General features: G+C 44.0%; 1 protein-coding gene across 1 annotated transcript in view; it reads left to right on the top strand.

Moving 5' to 3' along the window:
- The window catches only part of TGS1 (trimethylguanosine synthase 1), a 125,906-nt gene extending 116,027 nt beyond the window's left edge, over window positions 1-9,879 (top strand). The window contains 1 exon segment of the mRNA XM_073583983.1: window positions 8,246-9,879. Within this exon segment, the coding sequence (XP_073440084.1) occupies window positions 8,246-8,353 (108 nt within the window). The 3' untranslated portion in view covers window positions 8,354-9,879.
- Window positions 9,880-20,400: the final 10,521 nt, after the last annotated feature.

Here is a 20,400-nt window from a genome sequence, read left to right as displayed (position 1 = left end):
AAGGCTGCATCCTAAATAATGAAGAGGAACAGCATCTCATCCGGGTGAAAAAACATATAGATGTTTATTTAGCCATGACAAAAATGCGACGTTTCGACCATCACATGGTCTTTTTCAAGGCTGCATCCTGTCACCATTTCTCTTCAATTTATACATAGAAGCTATTTTCAGCTTCCGAAAAAGAGGGAATCAAAATTGCTGGATAAATTGTGAACAATCTTAAATGCACAGACAATATAGAACATTGATAGCAACAAGCGTAGATGGAATAAAGGACTTACTACAGAGTGTCCAGATGGAAAGCTCGAACATGAGACGGCTTCTCAATACAAAGAAAACAAAAATATTGACTACTGTTATGTACAACTGGCATGCATTTGAGATGGACAGCGACGAACTAGAAGTTGTAAAGGAAGTCAACCTACTTGGATCAATGATCACTCAAGATGCTGCTTTGTTATCAGAAGTCAATAGGAGAATAACTATGGGCAAATCAACAATGAAGTCACTGAACAAGGTCTTCAAATCAAGGAACATTTCACTGACAATGAAGACACATTATTTTCTTTTCTGTGGAAACGTACAGATGCGAAACCTGAACAATAAGGAAACAAGAAGAATCAACGCCTTAGAGAAATGTGGTGCTAGAGAAGGATGTTATCAATACCATGGATGGCAAGAAGAATAAACATCAATTTTGAAACAAATCAAGCCAGACCTGTCACTCCAAGCAAGGATCACCAAGCTGCAACTTGCCTACTTTAGGCACATCGTAGAAAGAGAGCAATTACTGGAGAAGGACATCAAGGTCGGAAGAATAGAATGAACAAGACGAAGGAGACCAGCAACCCAGTGGATTGATACTATCAAAATAACGGTGGAAAAGACCCTGGTGAACCTATCTAGGCGTGCATAAGATTGAGCTTCCTACAAATCGTTCCTCCATCAAGTCACCATGACTAGAAATTGAGCCTAAGGTCAGAAAAAAAAAATCACACCAAAAAATAAGTTTAATATCGAGATCATACTTTCTGTTGTTTTCTAGCTGTATGAGCATAGGCAACAATAGACTGGCTCTGATTCATTGATTTTGACAGGAGAGCTAGACATATGGAGAAAGCAGAAAAATCCAGCTCACAGATAAATCCAAAAAGTGCATTTTATTTTCCAAGGTACATGAAGCCAAGATTAAAATTGCGTGTTCACAAAAAAGAGAGAAGATGCCTGTATTCTCTTTTTGTGAGCACACAATTTTAATCTTTGCTTCATGTACCATGGAAAATAAAATGCACATTTTTGGATTTCACCTATGAGCGGGATTTTTCTGCTTTCTCCATTGGATGTTCCACCCTGCCCAGGTGCTATCCGTGCTCCAGAAGTGTGGAATCGCAGGTGGTGAGCTGGATTTTTCTTGATATGTACAAAAAAAAATTATTTTTTTCTCTTTCTTACACATTACATAGTAACATAGTTATTAAGGTTGAAGGAAGACTTAAGTCCATCTAGTTCAACCCATATCCTATCCTAACCTGCCCTAACATGTTGATCCAGAGGAAGGCAAGAAAAAACCCATGTGGCAAACACAAAGCTTCAAATTGGGGAAAAAAATTCCTTCCCGACTCCACATAAGGCAATCAGACTAGCTCCCTGGATCAACGCAGTATTAAGGAAACTAGTGTATATACCCTGTAATATTATACTTTTCAAGAAAGCCATCCAGTCCCTTCTTAAATTTTATTAGGGAATCACTCATTACAACATCATATGGCAGAAAGTTCCATAGTCTCACTGCTCTTACAGTAAAGAATCTGCGTCTGTGAGTATGCATAAACCTTCTTTCCTCCAGACGTAGAGGATGCCCCCTTGTCCCCGTCACAGGTCTAAGAGTAAAAAGATCATTAGAAAGGTCTTTGTATTGTCCCCGCATATATTTATACATTGTAATAAGATCTCCCCTAAGCCTTTGATTTTCCAAACTAAATAACCCCAGGTGTAATAACCTGTCTTGGTATTGCAGACCCCCTAGTTCCCTAATAACCTTGGTCGCTCTTCTCTGCACCCGCTCCAGTTCAGCTATGTCTCTCTTATACACCGGAGACCAGAACTGTACACAGTATTCTAAGTGTGGTCGCACTAGTGACTTATATAGAGGTAAAATTATGCTCTCCTCATGAGCATCTATGCCTCTTTTAATGCATCCCATTATTTTGCCTTTGCAGCAGCTGCCTGACACTGGCCACTAAATGTGAGTTTGTCGTCCACCCATACACCCAGGTCTTTTTCAGTGACCGTTTTTCCCAGTGTTTTACAATTAAGCACATAATTATACATCTTGTTTGTTCTACCCAAGTGCATGACCTTACATTTATCCCCATTAAAGCTCATTTGCCATTTATCAGCCCAAGCTTCTAGTTTACATAAATCCTCCTGTAATATAAAATTGTCCTCCTCTGTATTGATTACCCTGCAGAGTTTAGTGTCATCTGCAAATATTGAAATTCTACTCTCTATGCCCCCTACAAGGTCATTAATAAATTGGAACATTGGAACTGTTTATGTATATACATTGCCATACCTGGTGATACATCTTGTATTAGATTGTCTTTAACTATTGTCTGTGTTTTTTTTTTTGTTTTTTTTTATGTATGAAATTTTATTGTGATTATACACCATGTGTGTTGTAATTTGATTGGTGGGTGGTAGTATATATCTCCCATTATGTTCACCCCAAAGCAGCTTGAAAAAGAACATCTTGTTCGATACGCGTTGCTGTGTCTTTCCGCTATGATGGGGCATGTCCGTTTATCCTTGTTCCTATGCCTTGAATAAAAAAAAATGTTATATTTGGAAGCTGGAAACTTTTTTCATTACTGATTTACTCGACTTGTGGCTTCACGAAATATCCGAGCTTCCATGCACCACTACTAGCCAAGAAAGCAGGTGAGCTGGTTACCTTTATTTTTTGCACAATAGGGCGTCACTGTCGGTGTAATGCCAGCATGACATTGGCAATGACACCCCATCAACAGAGCGGCGGAAGAGAAGGCACATGATTTGATGTCACCGGAAGTAGAAAAATCATCGGTATGATGGGTCTGTGACTGCTGTAAGCCGCAACAAGTCAGAATCAGAATAGGAAGGTAGCTAGTAGATACCTGCCTATTCTGCCCTGCTGGTGAGAAAACCCCAGTGTTACAAAAACTCATTTAGTATGAAGTTCAACAAACAAGTATATGTGCGGGCCTTTGGACAAATGATATGGCTATGCAGTTACATTGTGTAATGGCTTTTATTGTACCCAAGTGACTTTCTTAGAAGTCACAGTCCATTTCAAATAGCTCCTTCTATACTTATCTCAGATACTGTCTTCCTTGGAATATTGTCTTAAGCCCCCGTTACACACTGCGATATCGCTAGCAATATCGCTGTAAAGTCACTGATTTTGTGACGTTGCAGCGATACTGCTAGCGATATCGCTGCATGTGATACTTACCTCCGACCGGCTCCCCCGCTGATTATCGCTGATCGCGCGAGAAGCTCCTGGACCATTCCTCGTCGGTCACTTCCTGCGGCGCTTCCTGTGGCGCCGACGAGCGACGCATGGAGCCGGGCGGGAGGACGCAGGATCGCCGCGTCTGACAGGTAAGTAGCGATCCCCGTCCCCAGCGATGTCGCCGGTGAGATCTGCCTGTGTGGCAGTTCACTAGCGACCACCTAGCGATGCACCAGCGATCCTGACCGCGTCATATCGCTGGTCGGGATCGCTGGTGCATCGCTAGGTGTAACGGTACCCTTACACACCAACAGATCTGCCTCTAAGGACTTAGAAATTACCAGATGCATGATATCAGAGGGAAGTTCCCATCTTTTAATGTGTTGACATATTTACTATTGTTTTGGGAAAATATCTGGTAATCCAGTCAAATCCCCACTAGAGTCATTGCTTCACCTAGATATATGCCATCACATTTTCTTATGAGAAAACCCTAATATGTATTAGAGCTGTTGGCTGCAGAACGGAAAAGCACATTTAATTTCAAAGGAACAGCAATGAGAAAATGAGATTAATATGATGCAATACATTTCAAGTTCAAATGAATTTGGGGATTTAGATGATATTTTAATACATTGGTATGAGTCATGTGACACCAGTGCATAGAGAAAATTTAAATTAGGCTTTTATGGTTATTATTTGGAGATCGGTTCAGATTATAAAAAGGAAAAAATACCAGACTACTCAATGTTAATATTTTCCTATAAATCCACCCTCTCAGGCCATATGGCAATAGAAAAGGACTACCTTGTTGACCGTTAACAATTTTCTTTGTTTCGCCATCTTCGCTTAGGGCAGTGAAAGTCAGTAAGCCAACGTCCCAAGCTGCTTTTCTATACGCTCATGCCAACAATGTCATAAATGGCTCACATATACTAATTAGTAATGACTGCAGCAAAATGATAAATTGATCAAAACAGATTGTTTTATTAATACAATTTCTAAACTCTTTTAAATTTCTAATAAAATACAAGTCCAACAAGCGAATGCATTTCATAAATTCTGTATTTTGAAGTCAGTACATTACAGCCACAATTGTCAAAAACTGACCCTGACTCCACTGCCTTGGCCATGTCATATATGTCCTGTCCATTTATCTTTTCTGACAAAACTGATCCTGTTATTTTCTGTTGTGTCTCCATCAGAAACCATATTCCATTGACTTCTCCTTGAGATGAGTTTCTAGAATCTTTCTGCTGTGGGTGGTGGAGCATTAAATGGGTTGTCCTGTTTCAAAATTTATTAGTCCCTATGTTTGCAGACTCATAAAAAAAAACAAATGGAGCTGTTAGGCCATGTGCACACGCTGCGGATTCACCCACGGATTTGTATCTGCGGATCCGCAGGTAAAATGACCTGCGGTTTGACACCTGGACAATGGAATAGGTGGCAAACCGCAGCGCAATCCGCAGAAAGAATTGACATGTCAATTCTTTCTGCGGATTCAAAACCGCAGCTTTTCCGCAGTTGAAAAACTGCAGCATGTGCACTGCGGATTGTAAATCCCATAGACTTACATTGTACTGTACACTGTCTGCAGAACTGCTGCAGATCCGCAGGGCCAAATCCGCAGTGGATCCGCAGCAGAATCCGCAGCGTGTGCACATAGCCTTACCTCATTCTGCCTCATCTCTCAGCTGCTCATCTGATCTTTGTTAATCGGTTCAGCAATTGCCTACAGAACTTGTAATCGCTGCAGCCAATCACTGGCTTCAGTGGCTCGTGCAATTTACAATAAAACTTTAAGGGGTGTTATCATCTGAGATACGAATAGCATAATGAAAGTACATGGTGATCCAAAATATGGACTCACAATAAAATATTAATATTTGGCAATCTTTGCTGTTGCTAAGGGAACACTTTAATTTTTTTTTCTGATCTGGAAAATACATATTACCAGACACCGTCAAGCTTGTCTGTAAATGGATGGTTGGGGACCACACATAGTGGCATTGCAGGCCACATAATTTGGCATACACATTTAAGGCACAAATATGTATACAATAATGTGATACAATGCCACCATATGAATAGCACCTAGTCATGTCATAATTTTGATGTGACGAGGGTGTCACGTCCCCCTGGAAGACCCAGAGTTAGATGGTCATGTCTTTCAATGAATCGCAAGTCTTCTTTAGCGATTATGTGATTTGTGTCCCATATTAAATGGATTTAGTTTCCTCTGTTGCTGAAGAGGTTAACAACTTTTTATGCTGGTCAGAAACATGCAGCTCCATTTCAGCTGTTTCTGATAAGATCATTACCTCTTCCTAGAAAAACTGGCCAGACCTTCTTGTCCCTGCTGGTGAAAGATTCGTCTTCCTGTGCTGAGTGCTAAAGCTAAGTGGTTGTAGTAGTGATCTGTAGTTTACTGTAGTACGTGTGAGTTTATCTCCTGGTCCCTATTCTCATTTAGTTTATTCCTCCCTGTCCCTATCTTCCTTCCTATTGTTGGTTAGTGCTTTTGTATGATAGAGATTTTCTGTTATCCCTGTTTTGTCTGTATCTTGTTTACCATACATTTCTGTCCCATGCCTCATGGGGTAGGGGAGGATACAGATCAGGGTTTAACAGGAGCATAGTAAGGTCAGAGACTCGGGCCTCTCTACCTTCAAGAGTGCCCCAGGGACAGGGATAGTTAGGGTTCCGGTTCTAGAGACAATTTGAGGCCAACCTTCTTTACCAAAGACCGTCACAGCGTGATAGTTGTATTAACACATATATGCTGTATTTTCTCTACGGTATAGTGTACAATAATACACCTGTATGTTTCTAGACTAAAGGGCTCAAGTCACCTGCTAGGTAAACACAGACTAAGCCTTTCTGTATTCTTTCCATATACAGTTGTGGCCAAAAGTATTGACACCCCTGCAATTCTGTCAGATAATACTCAGTTTCTTCCTGAAAATGATTGCAAACACAAATTCTTTGGTATTATTATCTTCATTTAATTTGTCTTAAATGAAAAAACACAAAAGAGAATGAAGCAAAAAGCAAAACATTGATCATTTCACACAAAACTCCAAAAATGGGCCAGACATAAGTATTGGCACCCTCAGCCTAATACTTGGTTGCACAACCTTTAGCCAAAATAACTGCGACCAACCGCTTCCGGTAACCATCAATGAGTTTCTTACAATGCTCTGCTGGAATTTTAGACCATTCTTCTTTGGCAAACTGCTCCAGGTCCCTGATATTTGAAGGGTGCCTTCTCCAAACTGCCATTTTTAGATCTCTCCACAGGTCTTCTATGGGATTCAGGTCTGGACTCATTGCTGGCCACCTTAGAAGTCTCCAGTGCTTTCTCTCAAACCATTTTCTAGTGCTTTTTGAAGTGTGTTTTGGGTCATTGTCCTGCTGGAAGACCGATGACCTCTGAGGGAGACCCAGCTTTCTCACACTGGGCCCTACATTATGCTGCAAAATTTGTTGGTAATCTTCAGACTTCATAATGCCATGCACATGGTCAAGCAGTCCAGTGCCAGAGGCAGCAAAGCAACCCCAAAACATCAGGGAACCTCCGCCATGTTTGACTGTAGGGACCGTGTTCTTTTCTTTGAATGCCTCTTTTTTTCTCCTGTAAACTCTATGTTGATGCCTTTGCCCAAAAAACTCTACTTTGGTCTCATCTGACCAGAGACCATTCTTCCAAAACGCTTTTAGGCTTTTTCAGGTAAGTTTTGGCAAACTCCAGCGTGGCTTTTTTATGTCTCGGGGTAAGAAGTGGGGTCTTCCTGGGTCTCCTACCATACAGTCCCTTTTCATTCAGACGCCGACGGATAGTACGGGTTGACACTGTTGTACCCTCGGACTGCAGGGCAGCTTGAACTTATTTGGATGTTAGTCGAGGTTCTTTATGCAACATCCGCACAATCTTTCATTGAAATCTCTTGTCAATTTTTCTTTTCCGTCCACATCTAGGGAGGTTAGCCACAGTGCCATGGGCTTTAAACTTCTTGATGACACTGCGCACGGTAGACACAGGAACATTCAGGTCTTTGGAGATGGACTTGTAGCCTTGAGATTGCTCATGCTTCCTCACAATTTGGTTTCTCAAGTCCTCAGACAGTTCTTTGGTCTTCTTTTCTCCATGCTCAATGTGGTACACACAAGGACACAGGACAGAGGTTGAGTCAACTTTAATCCATGTCAACTGGCTGCAAGTGTGATTTAGTTATTGCCAACACCTGTTAGTTGCCACAGGTAAGTTACAGGTGCTGTTAATTACACAAATTAGAGAAGCATCACATGATTTTTCGAACAGTGCCAATACTTTTGTCCTTCTCTTTTTTATGTTTGGTGTGGAACTATATCCAATTTGGCTTTAGGACAATTCTTTTTGTGTTTTTTCATTTAAGACAAATTAAATGAAGATAATAATACCAAAGAATTTGTGTTTGCAATCATTTTCAGGAAGAAACTGAATATTATCTGACAGAATTGCAGGGGTGTCAATACTTTTGGCCACAACTGTATATTTGCTTTAATGTTTCAAGAGACCCATCAATTACCTTGCCCAGATTGCTTCAGAAGTCAGCCCTGGCGCAAGTACAGAGTATGCAAGGTGGATTAAACTGATTATATGTTTTTATTATAGGGTAGCGATTTTGCTAATAGAACTGCTTGCATATAAGAATCATCATTGTCATCTGTGTGGATGGTTGTCCTAATAACATGTCACCCTTGTCCTAGGTGGCGTCCCTCGCTGGCCCTGGCGGACAAGTTGAAATAGAGCAAAATTTCCTAAACAAGAAGTTGAAGACTATGACTGTCTATTTTGGAGAATTAATTCGAAAATGATGAATGCAAATGTCTCTGGGAAGCCCAGTTCTGGCCTGATGTACCACAGAGTAGGGTTGGTTTTTTTTTTTTTAAGGTCTGCATAAAAGCGGTTTATAAAAATTGGTTTTAATATTTTATTTTAAAATAATGTTATCACCCTGAGACATTTAACTAGCCGATCACCAAAACTGTCGCAGGATGCTGTTCTGGGAGTAAATTACTTGTTGAGATTGTAGTATGAAGTATATTGCATGCTTTCAGTCAAAATCTCATCTTCCACCGTTTAGAAACTGTGACTTTTCCAGCTGCACACTGTTGGGTGTGCCCATAGCCATCCTGTAGCTCTGTGCACAAGCCTCAGGAATAGGCTTCCACTGTATGGACATGTGTAAATAGGCGGCATAGTACATCTAGACTTGCTCACATCCCTGCTTCTGGCTAAGGCAGCTAAAACATGGATGCCTTCTTTGCGAAACAGTGTCACTTTTGACCTTAGGTTGTGTGTCTGTTCAATCGGCCAAAACACATGCAGTGATTACCTAACGAATAGGCACAATCCTGATTGCGAGGAGTCAAACATATATTTCTAGCACGCTGAAGACACTCGGTTAGCACAGGAGCAGGTTCAGATAACGCCTTATCCCAGGACGTTCGCTCATCACTTGAGTTTATCTCATCTCAGTCAGCCCCTTTGAAGAATTTATTTTGCAAAGCAACAACATTTACATTATAATAAATGGGCCATCATTAATAAGAGGACTGATTTAGATATTATTCCAAAGAAATATTGTGTTAATTTTGATAAAAGCTCAAATAAAAGATCCATTCAACTGCAGTCAAAAGTCTGAAGGACGCATCCCCCCAACCTGTGATTACCAGCCATCAGCAGCGCAGAGCTGGGCTTGTGAATAAAGTGGGCTCACAAGTAATTTATGACAGATTGACTTTTAAAGGAATCAGCCACCAGGTTTTTGCCACCTACTATGAGAACAGCATGTTGTTGAGACAGAAATCTTGATTCCAGTCATGTATCACTGGGATGCTTAGTGATTTTATCAATAGAGAACTACTAAACCCGCAGCCATGTAGTCCAATCTCACCTCCACCACTGACTGACAGCTTTCTACCAATCACAGTGTGCACAGAAAACTACTAATCAATGGTGGGGACAGGGATATACAGAGCTGAGCATTCAGAGAACTGCTAGATCTGCAGCAGAGAAAACGGTATCAAAACTGCAGAAACAAGTAAAGTAACTGATACATCACTGGAATCAGGGTCTCTGTCCCTACATCATGCGCCTCTCAAAACCTGGTGACCAATTTCTATTGGCATTTCACTGGTACATTTTCAGTAAATGGTAACATCTAGTTTGCTTTCCTGTATGTTTTTATTATTTAGTATTTTTTTTCTTACTATATTATACATGTGACTCTGTTTGATGATGGATAAGCTTTATCTTACAACTATGGTGTTTTCATTTTGTAAAAAATATTTTGATATGTTGAAAAGTAAAAGTTTTACAAATAAATGGTTATATTGCATACGTGTGTAGTCATTCTTCTCATGTTACGCTATTATACTATTGCAGATTTTTGCTATTTTTTCTGCAATATTCATATCTGATAAGTGTGTTATTGGTCTTTAAAATTGAGGAAAAAGAAAGAGCACAACAAAAAGGACAGGAGATCCAGTAAGCACCTCATCCACAGTTATCCGAAGGGGACAAGCCATACGAATCCAAGATAAATAGAATAATAGCAATGGGGATTGTATTATTCTAACTTACGGTAACTTTTATTGTTTTGATTTTTGTAATTGTAGTTTTTATTAAGGTTTAATAAACATCAAGAACCCAGTGAAATTACACAGCGTATGAGACTGATTAATACAAATATAAGGCTGATAAGGAACATTGGCAATAGACCTATAGATGTCTACTTGGTGTTCACGAATCGGTTTCAGTCACGGGGGTTTCGCTGGCGCGGATTCAGACCCTGACTGACAGTGGCTCTGTATTGGGACCGGCTGTCAGTTTGTGTCGGGGGCCAGACTGAACCAACGCCACCCCCATGACAGAAACTGTGGAAGGCTGCCAGGGGGAAATAAAATTAATTTTATCCCCGCAGTGTTCAGCTACCTGCGGGTGCTGGGAAGGTTAATAACGCTATTACCCCTCAGATCAATCCCATATGTGCAGGTTAATAGCGTTTTTTCTGGTGACAGGTTCCCTTAAATTCCCTCCATGGGGTGATAACTAGGGTGCTCTTTGCTGGCTTCCACATCACAACTACTGAGAACAATCAGCATAAGGCTATGTGCCCACGTTGCGTGTTAAAACGCACACTGAAAACCGGACTCCTTCCCAGAAATCGCGCGTTTTTTTCCGCGCGATTTCATCGCGATTTTCTCAAGCACTTTGCAAGCGATTTGAAGCATCGCTTGGAAAGTGATTGACAGGTTGGTCACACTCGTCAAACATAGTGTTTGACAAGTGTGAGCAGCTTTTTACTATTGAGGCCGCCTATGCGGCATCAATAGTAAAAGATAAAATGTAAAAAATGATAAAAAAATAAAAAATCGGGGTATATTTAACTTCCGACGTCCCGGGCCTCAGCGTTCCCAGTAATGCCTTGCGAGACCTGTGATGACGTTGGTCTCGCGTTACCATAGCGATCTCGCGAGACCACGTCATCACAGGACCTTGCCGCAAAGCATTACTGGGAACGCTTAGGCCGGGAATGCAGCGCGGGACGTCTGAAGGTAAATATACCCCGATTTTTTTCTTTTTTTTTCTTTTTTTTACAGGGGTATGGTACCCAGGGCCTGGAGGACAGTCTCCTCTCCTCCACACCGTGGGTACCAACCGCACATGAGATGCTTAACTTCCCGCATGGTGGGCATAGCCACATGCGGGAAGTAAGCGATTCTCATGCATTCCTATGGGTGCGGAATCGCGGCAATTCTTTGCGATTCCGCACAAAAGAATGATCATGCTGCGATTTTTTCCGCGATGCGATTCCGCTGCGGAAAAAAGCGCAGCATTAGCACAGCATGTGCGGAATGCCATAGGAATGCATGGGGGGGGTTTCCTGTACACGATTTTTAATCATTTTCGCGGCAAAAACGCTTAAAAATCGCATCGTGGGCACACAGCCTAACACTGTCTTGTCGCTGACTGCTACATTGTGCAGGATGACATGGTCATTTTTATAGACCTTTTGATAAAATAGATAAATAGGCATTTCAGCAGGAAGTGCAGATAAATTACTAATGGACTCTGACCTGAAAAATTCTAATCTTTTTGACATTGGTTTTTCTACAGAAAGTGCTGGGTAATGGCCGAGTAATAGAAAGCTACCTCCACAAATACACCTGATCTAATGCTATATCACCAGTCGTGTCTTTATCTGGTAATTATGTGTATATTCAATTTGTCTTCTTTGTATGAAGCTTTACGTGCAAATCACTTAGTGATGCAATGTGCATCGCTAACACATTTTTTAAATTAAAAACGGTATAATAATGTGCAGAAAGCATTTTATATAGTGTGGCATGGCGACTTGTCATGTGATTGATGTATGTGTCACAGAGGTGGGTGGCCCTGTGATGGAAGTCTGGGCGTGTTTTGCTCAGCAGATGTATTGCTGAGGGTTTTTGCTATACATTGGGAGGCTTCCAGGTGACTTGGAGAGATGGGTGGGTCCAGTCACCTACATACCCACCCAAGGAGGTGTCTGAATACCCAAGATGAAGCCTGTATGTGATTGTGTGTTTGAGGTACGTGGGAGTGGCTAGGGCTATGTAATGGAGGTGTGTTTGGCACATGTGAACGAGTGCTGGTTAGTCTGAGCCAGAGCAAGGAGACCTGTGAGATACCTCTGGAGTGGACGGTCTGATAACCGTGAGTGATACTGACCGGGGTCAGTGAGACGTTTGTGGGATACCTCTGAGGATAAGAGGCATCCGGGAACCTGTGGCCGACACCAACAGGTAACAGACAGGGATCCGTGTTATACTGACCAGGGTCAGAGAGTGAGAGACTGTGTTTATGCTACTTACTAATAAACCCATTGGACTTGTTTTTAACCCTGAGTGTCCCAGCGTATGCCTCAACGACCAGCAAAGTGAGTAATCCCCGTCCACTCATAGTGTGGAACATTACAATTGGTGCTAGACTGCGGGCATACAGGGCATACAGTCCAGGTGATTGCTGTATCTCGGCAGGGTCACATAGATTTTTTTTTTTTTCTTTTTCAAGTCGGCTTGCTGTAGCTCGGCGGGGCCACGAAGACAAAGTGTGACTGTAACTCAGCGGGGTTACGAAGTTTTGCTGTGGATCGGCGGGTCCTTGAGGTCTGAGGTGCAGAGCCTTGCGGAGAGGAGCTGCAGTTGCAACAATTGGTTCTGCAGCAGCAGGAGGTGCAGTTGCAGCAGCAGGAGCTGCAGTTGCAGCAGCTGCTGTGATCAGCAGCCGGAGGTGCTGGTGAGGTATCATTAGAGGACAGTGAGAACCAGGTCACACAAACTCTTAAAGGGCCAGTACAAGCCAAGAAAGACCGAAGTGTACTGTTGGGGAAGATAGACTGCTGTGCACAGGCGGTGAGGGGCCTGTAGAGGGACATGGGAGGTCCACAGTGTGCACCTCAAGGAGGGATGGTGGCCAAAAAAGGGGTGGAGTCCCAAACATGGGTGGTGACCCAAAAGGGTGGAGTCCTGAAAGGGGGCAGATTTCCAAAAGGGGATAGTTGCCCTAAAAGGGGCGGCACCGGTTACCTCAGTGGACATGTCTGGGGAACAGCGGTGTTTGTGTCTTACTTATACAAAGTGTGGCTTAGACTTCCCATTTGATGACAGGCCGCAGGTGTGTACCGTGATGATGCGTCGGGAAGGAGTCTCTGGACGGCTGGACTCAGAGTCAAGTGACTGACGGGAACTCCTCTCGTTCTCTTGTCTGGCCGAGAAAAAGGTCAAGGTTCGCTGCATCCATGGGGTCACTGGTAGACTATACTGTGGACAGAGTGATGATTGATATGTCGAGTGCCAAGATGGCGGTATAACACCAAACTTATACCCCTTTGAGAGGGGTTGGGACTTTGTGTTCTTTGAAGATCTATGGGAAGTTGATGTAGTGTGGGGTTGCTCAGAGGAGAGACGGAATGATCGTATGGAAGCCCCACTACAGCAGGAGGCTGTGGGGGTTCCTGTTAATAGGATGTATAAGGAGGAGGAGGTAACGCCACCTAAATGCGATAGTCCAGAGTTCAGGGTGACCGGAAGAAAGTGTGGGTCTGACCAACTCAGGGACTTAGCTGGGGTGACCAAAAGTGTGAGCGTGGGAAGCGGTGGGGCTCCAGGAAAAGGGTACGACACCTGTTTAAGTGGGGACTTGCTGTTCCAGGATGACAGGGTGAGTGGGGGTGACTCCAATTCAGACTGTGACTCGAAAGCAAGGGAAAGAGTATGCAGTAAGGGGGAGCTGAGTAAAAATGGCAGATCTTCCCCTCGTCGCCAGGACGGCGGAAAGGTAGGACAGACTACACCCTCTCAGAAGAAGGATGAAGAAGGGACAAGGTCAGGTGCAGATCAGGTTATTGTCCTTAATAAGGAGGTCACTTTATCTCTGACAAACCCCAGCACAGTGGTAGTTGGCAATGGGCTGGTGTTAACACAGACCTGTAACAGACCTGCATCTGTGATGCCAGGAAAGGGTGAAATGGCTCCCTATGGTGAAGGCCCCATAGTATCTGAGGTCGAAGATGAAGGAACAGGTGGAACTCTCAAGAGGCAGAGTATGGGTGGGCAAGACGGCCCATCTGAAAACATAATCAAAGAAGTTATGACGTGACACGTGTTGGCCAAAAGAGCAGGATCACGCAATAGAGATGCTTAAAGAGACTGTAAAAGAGCATGTCGAACAAGAAAGCGTCCTAAGACAAGCAGCTGAGCACCGAGTGGATGAGCTGGAGAAGGAAGTCTCTGAGCTCAGAGGTCACCTGTTAATGTGTCAAACCGAGAACAAGGCCATATTGAAAGATATGGAAGTACTAAGCGAGACCCAAGAGAAGCGTCAGCAGGAGCTTCTCCAGAGAGAGGATGAGCGTCGCTGTCTGGCAGAGGAGCGGGATAAAGTTCTCTGAGAGCTCAAGATAGAGAAGGAGGCTAATGCCCAGTTCCAGAAATACACGGATGATTGGGAAATCGAACTGTCGCGTTCTCTCGGTCTGATCGCCATGAAGGAGGGTGAGTTGGAGAGGCTGACCAAAGAAGGGGCCTCCACGGAGGAAGAAAGCCAGCAGGGGTAGTGCCATGGAGATGGCCACACAAGGGACGTTGATGTCTTGGAAAACTGCGCTGACGCTCAGGACGAGGCGGTCCAACAGTATGGCCAAGAAGGTGAGACTTTGCTTTTCAAGTGTATAATAGAGGTACCTGAAGACATGCGAGAAGCGTGTGCCAGTGAGGATGTGCATGAGGCCTTTAGAAAGGCGGTAGAAGCATGTAGTATGAACTGGGCACAAAAGACGATGCAGTTGGTCATACTGTCGACTAAGGAAGTCACAGTGAAGCGGGTGGCTATCTTGAGGGACATGCACCTACAATGCCTCCGCATGAAGCAGATGATCCTGTTGAGAAATAAAGCCGCTCAATGTCTGGAGCAGGTGAGGAAAGCATAAAGTCGGCTGGGCTTTGTGGAGGACATCATTCAAGTGCCCAAAGGTCTGGTGAGGAAAATCATTGGAAGACTTGGGAAAGTAATGCAGGAGATGGTTAATAGGCCCGGTGTGATGAGAGTGAGGATTCCAGCTGATGACGAAGCCCAGGTCGTGGGTGAAGATTGGATGGTTCCATTCCTCGTTGTCTGATCCATGGAGAGCCTTGGGAATATCCAGATGCTCCTGGAGTATCGCGTGTCATATCTGAAAGAGGTAGAGCAGCTAAGACTTGAGAGGGAGCAGATCAATAGAGAGCTGCGGGAAATGGGAAGAAGATGGCTGCCACCTTCAACTTACGGTATAAAGAGACAAAGAGGTTCTCTAAAGACTGGAAGTCCTCAAGCTGAAGCTAACAGAGGACATAGAGATAAATGGAAGGACTGTTCTCCAGGCAATAAAGACCATAGGAGAATTGGCCAGCAGAGACATAACAGAAGGTAGCCTGACAGAAGAGAAGTAGTGATGCCTCAGCTCAGGGCTGAGTGACCTAGGGGGCAGACCCTGTGATGGACGTGTTGAAAAAGTGTCAGACCAGACAAATGGTATGGATGCAAGAGAATTGCGACGCCGGATTGACCGCCAGGGGTGCGGGTGGTCTGACAAGGGGTCATCTCTATCAAAAGACTTGACAGATGATGGGTATCTACAAAGGGATCAGTAGCAGGGCCCGACTTTGATAGACAGTTTGACTGGCAGAGACGACCCAGAAGGATCTCTGGTCGGGTAATAGAAAGTGCCACGGCTTTAGATATAGGAGGGGGAATATGTGGCATGGCGACTGGTCATGTGACTGATGGGCGGTATGTATCACAGAGGTGGGTGGCCTTGGGATGGAAGTCTGGGTGTGTTTTGCTCAGCAGATCTACTGTAGAGGGTTTTTGCTATACATTGGGAGGCTTCCAGGTGACTTGGAGAGATTGGTGTGTCCAGTCACCTACATATGCACCCAAGGAGGTGTGTCTGAATACCCAAGATGAAGCCTGTATGTGATTGTATGTTTGAGGACCTGTGGTGATGTCACGATCACCTGACAAGCCATGTGATAGGTACCTGGGAGTGGTTAGGGCTATGTAATGGAGGTGTGTTTGGCACATGGGAGCGAGTGCCGGCTAGTCTGAACCAGAGCAAGGAGGCCTGTTAGATACCTCTAGAGTGGATGGTCTGATAACTGTGAGTTATACTGACCGGGGTCATTGAGAGACGTTTGAGGGATACCTCTGAGGATAAGAGGCATCCGGGAACCTGTGTGGCCGACACCAACAGGTAACGGACAAGGATCCGTGTTATACTGACCGGGGTCAGAGAGTGAGAGACTGTGTTTATCCTACTTACTAATAAACCCATTGGACTTGTTTTTAACCCTGAGTGTCCCAGCGTATGCCTCAACGACCAGCAAAGTGAGTAATCCCCGTCCACACATAGTGTGGAACGTTACATTAGTTAGATCGTACCTGCTCATTTAGTCATAATAATTTTTATTTGTATAGCGCCAACATATTCCGCAGCACTTTACTTCATTTTATTCAGTCACTGTTGGCACCGCCCACGTTGCATGAGTAACAACGCACCGAGGACAGTTTACATGCTAAAAAGGACATGACAGGTTCTCTTTAATGACGTATCGCCCGTGGTGTCACATCTATTACAATTTACTTTAAGAAATATGTTTGGAATGGATACAAATATGTGAACAATACAGAAGAGTCACTTGATCATTTCACCTGGAATTTACCATATTTTCTATTTCCTTGTTGAGTATAGCATTAATGTATGTTTCTCAAGAAGCAGAAAGTACAGCTTGGTGTAAATGTTTTGAAGAACACAGCTTTGGTCCTCTACAACAAAAGAACGGGACTATCTGCTGGCTAATGTCCTTTCTCCATCTGAAACTGAATCTTTATGAAACTAAACTTCTTTTCTACTATCGTACCTAAACCTGATATTTCCATGTATGGCACCACCACAGCTCCCATGCAGCATGCTCAGTCTTGCAATTATATTTGATTCATATAGTTTCTTCATATCTGAAGTCAGTCGCATGATCATGTTACCTGCAACTCCAAAACCTTCTCTAGAATCATCTTTTATTAGCAAATTTATCTTCCTTTCACTAAACTCTCCCCTTTCAAGTCTGTCTCAGGCCTATGTCAGTCATTGCACTGTGTCTTTTCGCTCTTCACTGATTTATTATATATGCGACTTAAACCATGGTGAAGTAAAAATGAACACAGTCCTTTGGGCAAAAGTAGGAAAACAAAACAAAGTAGTAACAAAACACATTCCTTGTGGTAGTGGGTATCCGCCCTCTCAGGGTTAGCAAAATAAACACTGTTCAGGATAGCATAAACACGAACACTTCTCTGGAGCTAGCCTCTCGAGACACACTGAATGCCTCAGGAGGCTGACTATTTAAACCCCAGACCACACCCTGGGGTGGAGATAAGGTAAACAACCTCCCACCCACTCTGGTTATCCACAAAAACCCAGCCCTTAAAAGCCAGATTAACCCTTCTCGACCAAGTTTGCTGAAGCAAACTTCTGGGTTTTAAATCACTGAAGCTAATACTTTAGTGAAACGTATCTCCTCCTCCAGCACTGTCACATATCCCCCCTCTTCCCAAAGACGTGGGGGGTTTTGAAACCTTTACTCACTAAGCAGGAAAGTCCGGACAAGGCATCTGTGTTACCATGTAGTTTCCCTGGCCTAAGCTCTACATGGAAACTGAAGTCCTGGAGCACCAGAAACCACCTAGTCACCTGGGCATTCTCACTGTTTCTTTCCCTCATCCATCTCAGGGGTGAATGGTCTTACACTAACCTGAATTTCCTTTCTACTAGGTAGTACCTCAGGGTGTCAATTGCCCATTTGATGGCCAAGCACTCATTTTTACACAATGGCATAGCTTTTCTCACAGGCAGAGAGTTTTCTGCTTAAGTATAGGATGAGATATTCCTTGTTTACTTCCTGGGACAACACGGCCCCCAACTCAACCTCTGAGGCACCAGACTGGACCACAAATTCCCTACTGAAGTCAGGTGTGATCAAGACCGACTGCTTTCACAGGGTGAGCTTCAACTTCTGTAACGCTGTCTCTGCTTCAGAGGACCATTTTGCCATTGACGTCTTTGCGCCCCTAAGAAGATCAGTCAGGGGGCGTCTATCATGGTGAAATTCGGGATAAATTGCCGATAGTTTCCCACAATTCCCAGCAATGCCCCAACTTGTTTCTTGGAGACCGGTTGTTAGAATTAGCCTCTAACTTATTCACTTACTGCCTGATGTTGACCATTCCAATTATATAGCCCACGTATTTGGCCACCTTTTTCGCCATGGCACACTTCTTTGGGTTTATGGTAAACCGTGCCTTCCTCAGCGCATCCATTACCGCCTGGACAGTTTTGTAGATGACTTCCTCAATACAGTCTAAAGATCACAATGTCATCCAGATAAGCTGAAACATACTTTTTTGTGTGAGACTAGGATCCAGTCCATGACCCTCTAGTAGGTAGCTGGGGAACGGCATCCTGGTGTATTAAAAGCACCTGTCCGGTGTAGAAAAAGTCGTCTTTTCCTTGACACTTGGTGACAGGAGAATTTGCTAGTACTCTTTTGTTAGTTTCAGGGGGTGGTGATATACCTGACTTGACCCTAGTCTCTCAATAAGCTCATTGACATGGTACATCGGATATCGGTCAATCTTGGACACCATGTTGAGCTTTCCATAGTCGATACAGAAATGCCACTTTCCATCTAGTTTCGGCACGAGAACAATGCCAGCCGCTCTATGACTCCTCAATGACGCCCAGGCTCCACATTCTCCTAACCTCCTTGCAGATCACCTCACAGTGGGCTTTGAGAATCCGATATTGCTTTTGGTTCACTCTCACATGCGGTTCTGTCAGGATTTCATGTTCCATAACCTGCGTGTACAACCTGTCAAATCTGAAAACAGGTCCTGGTTCCACAGAAGCTGCACTCAGCATTGTTGCTTCTGGGCCGTTGACCGTGTCTGCTTCTGTGACATCCTCGACCCTGGTTTCAGGATTGCCCTCAAGGCACATCGCTTCCACAGGTTCCATGTCTCACCATGGTTTGAGCAGTTTAATGTGGTACACCTGGTACAGCTTTGTTCCTTGTAGTTGACGTCACTCAACTTTTCGACCACCTTGTATGGTCCTTGCCACTTGGCCAGTCTCCAGGGCTAAACTGTCTCAGCCTTGCCGACTGATTGTAGACCCTTGCTTGGGCCTATTGTGCTTGAAGACTCTTCCTCACAATCACCATCACCTTCGTCATTCTGTCCTGCAACTGGGCCACATATTCCGTGACATTTCAGTGAGGTGTTACTTCCGCTTCCCAGGACTCCTTTGCAATGTCCAAAAGTCCCTGAGGGTGCATTCTGTATAAAAGCTTGAACAGTGAGAACCCCATAGAGGCTTGTAGGACTTCTCTAACGTAGAACAGTAGGAACGGTAGCAGGCAATCCCACTCTCGGCCATCCTTCTCCATGACCTTCAGCATAGATTTCAAGGTCTTGTTGAACCTCTTCACCAGGTCGTCCGCTTGCAGATGGTGCAGAGACATCTGGAGTTGGGTAATCTGGAAAGCCTTACACAACTCCCTCATCACTTTGGATATATATATATATATATATATATATACTCCTAGCGGAGGAGTTTCTCAATGGTACTGCCTCTGGGTACTGTGTTGCATAGTCCATTACCATCAGGATGTATTGGTGACCCTTAATGGACTTAACTAAGGGCCCAACAAGGTCCATGGCAATCTGGTAAATTGGGACTTCTATGATGAGCAAAGGCACTAGGGGACTGCGGACGTGGAATACGGGAGCAGATAACTAATAGGTAGGGCAGGATTGGTAGAAATTAACAATGTCCTGGAGACAACCAGGTCAGTAGAATTTCTTAAGGTCCCGCTCTTGAGTTTTTTGTTCTCTCAGATGCCCACCCAAGGCATGAGAATGGGTCAGATCTAATACCCTACACCTATAGGGACCCGGCACCAACCACTGCTCTCTCACTTCCTCTCGGTTTAGTGAGCTGATAAAGCAGCTCCTCATTTAAAGTAGAATATGGAAATCTGGTGTCAGCTCCTGGCTCTTGAGCAACCTCATTTATCACAGTCACATTAACAAAAGCCCCTTCCAATGTAATACCTTGCATTTGGGCAGTCCCAAAATTCCCCCCAGAAACCACCAACTCGAGATTCTCATCCTCATGTGTCACTGTCTCTTCGTCGCCAACAAAGACACACAAGGGGAACTCATCTGCCTCCGCTTGCAATGGGTATTCTTCATGGGTGTACCAGCTCCTGTCTGAGTTGGAGGG

Source organism: Dendrobates tinctorius, unplaced genomic scaffold (genome assembly GCF_039654945.1).
Source record: "Dendrobates tinctorius isolate UK_male_01 unplaced genomic scaffold, ASM3965494v1 ptg000082l, whole genome shotgun sequence".
Lineage (NCBI taxonomy): Eukaryota > Metazoa > Chordata > Amphibia > Anura > Dendrobatidae > Dendrobates > Dendrobates tinctorius.
The sequence above is the reverse complement of the archived record's forward strand: the minus strand, read 5'-3'. Positions and strand labels throughout refer to the sequence as shown.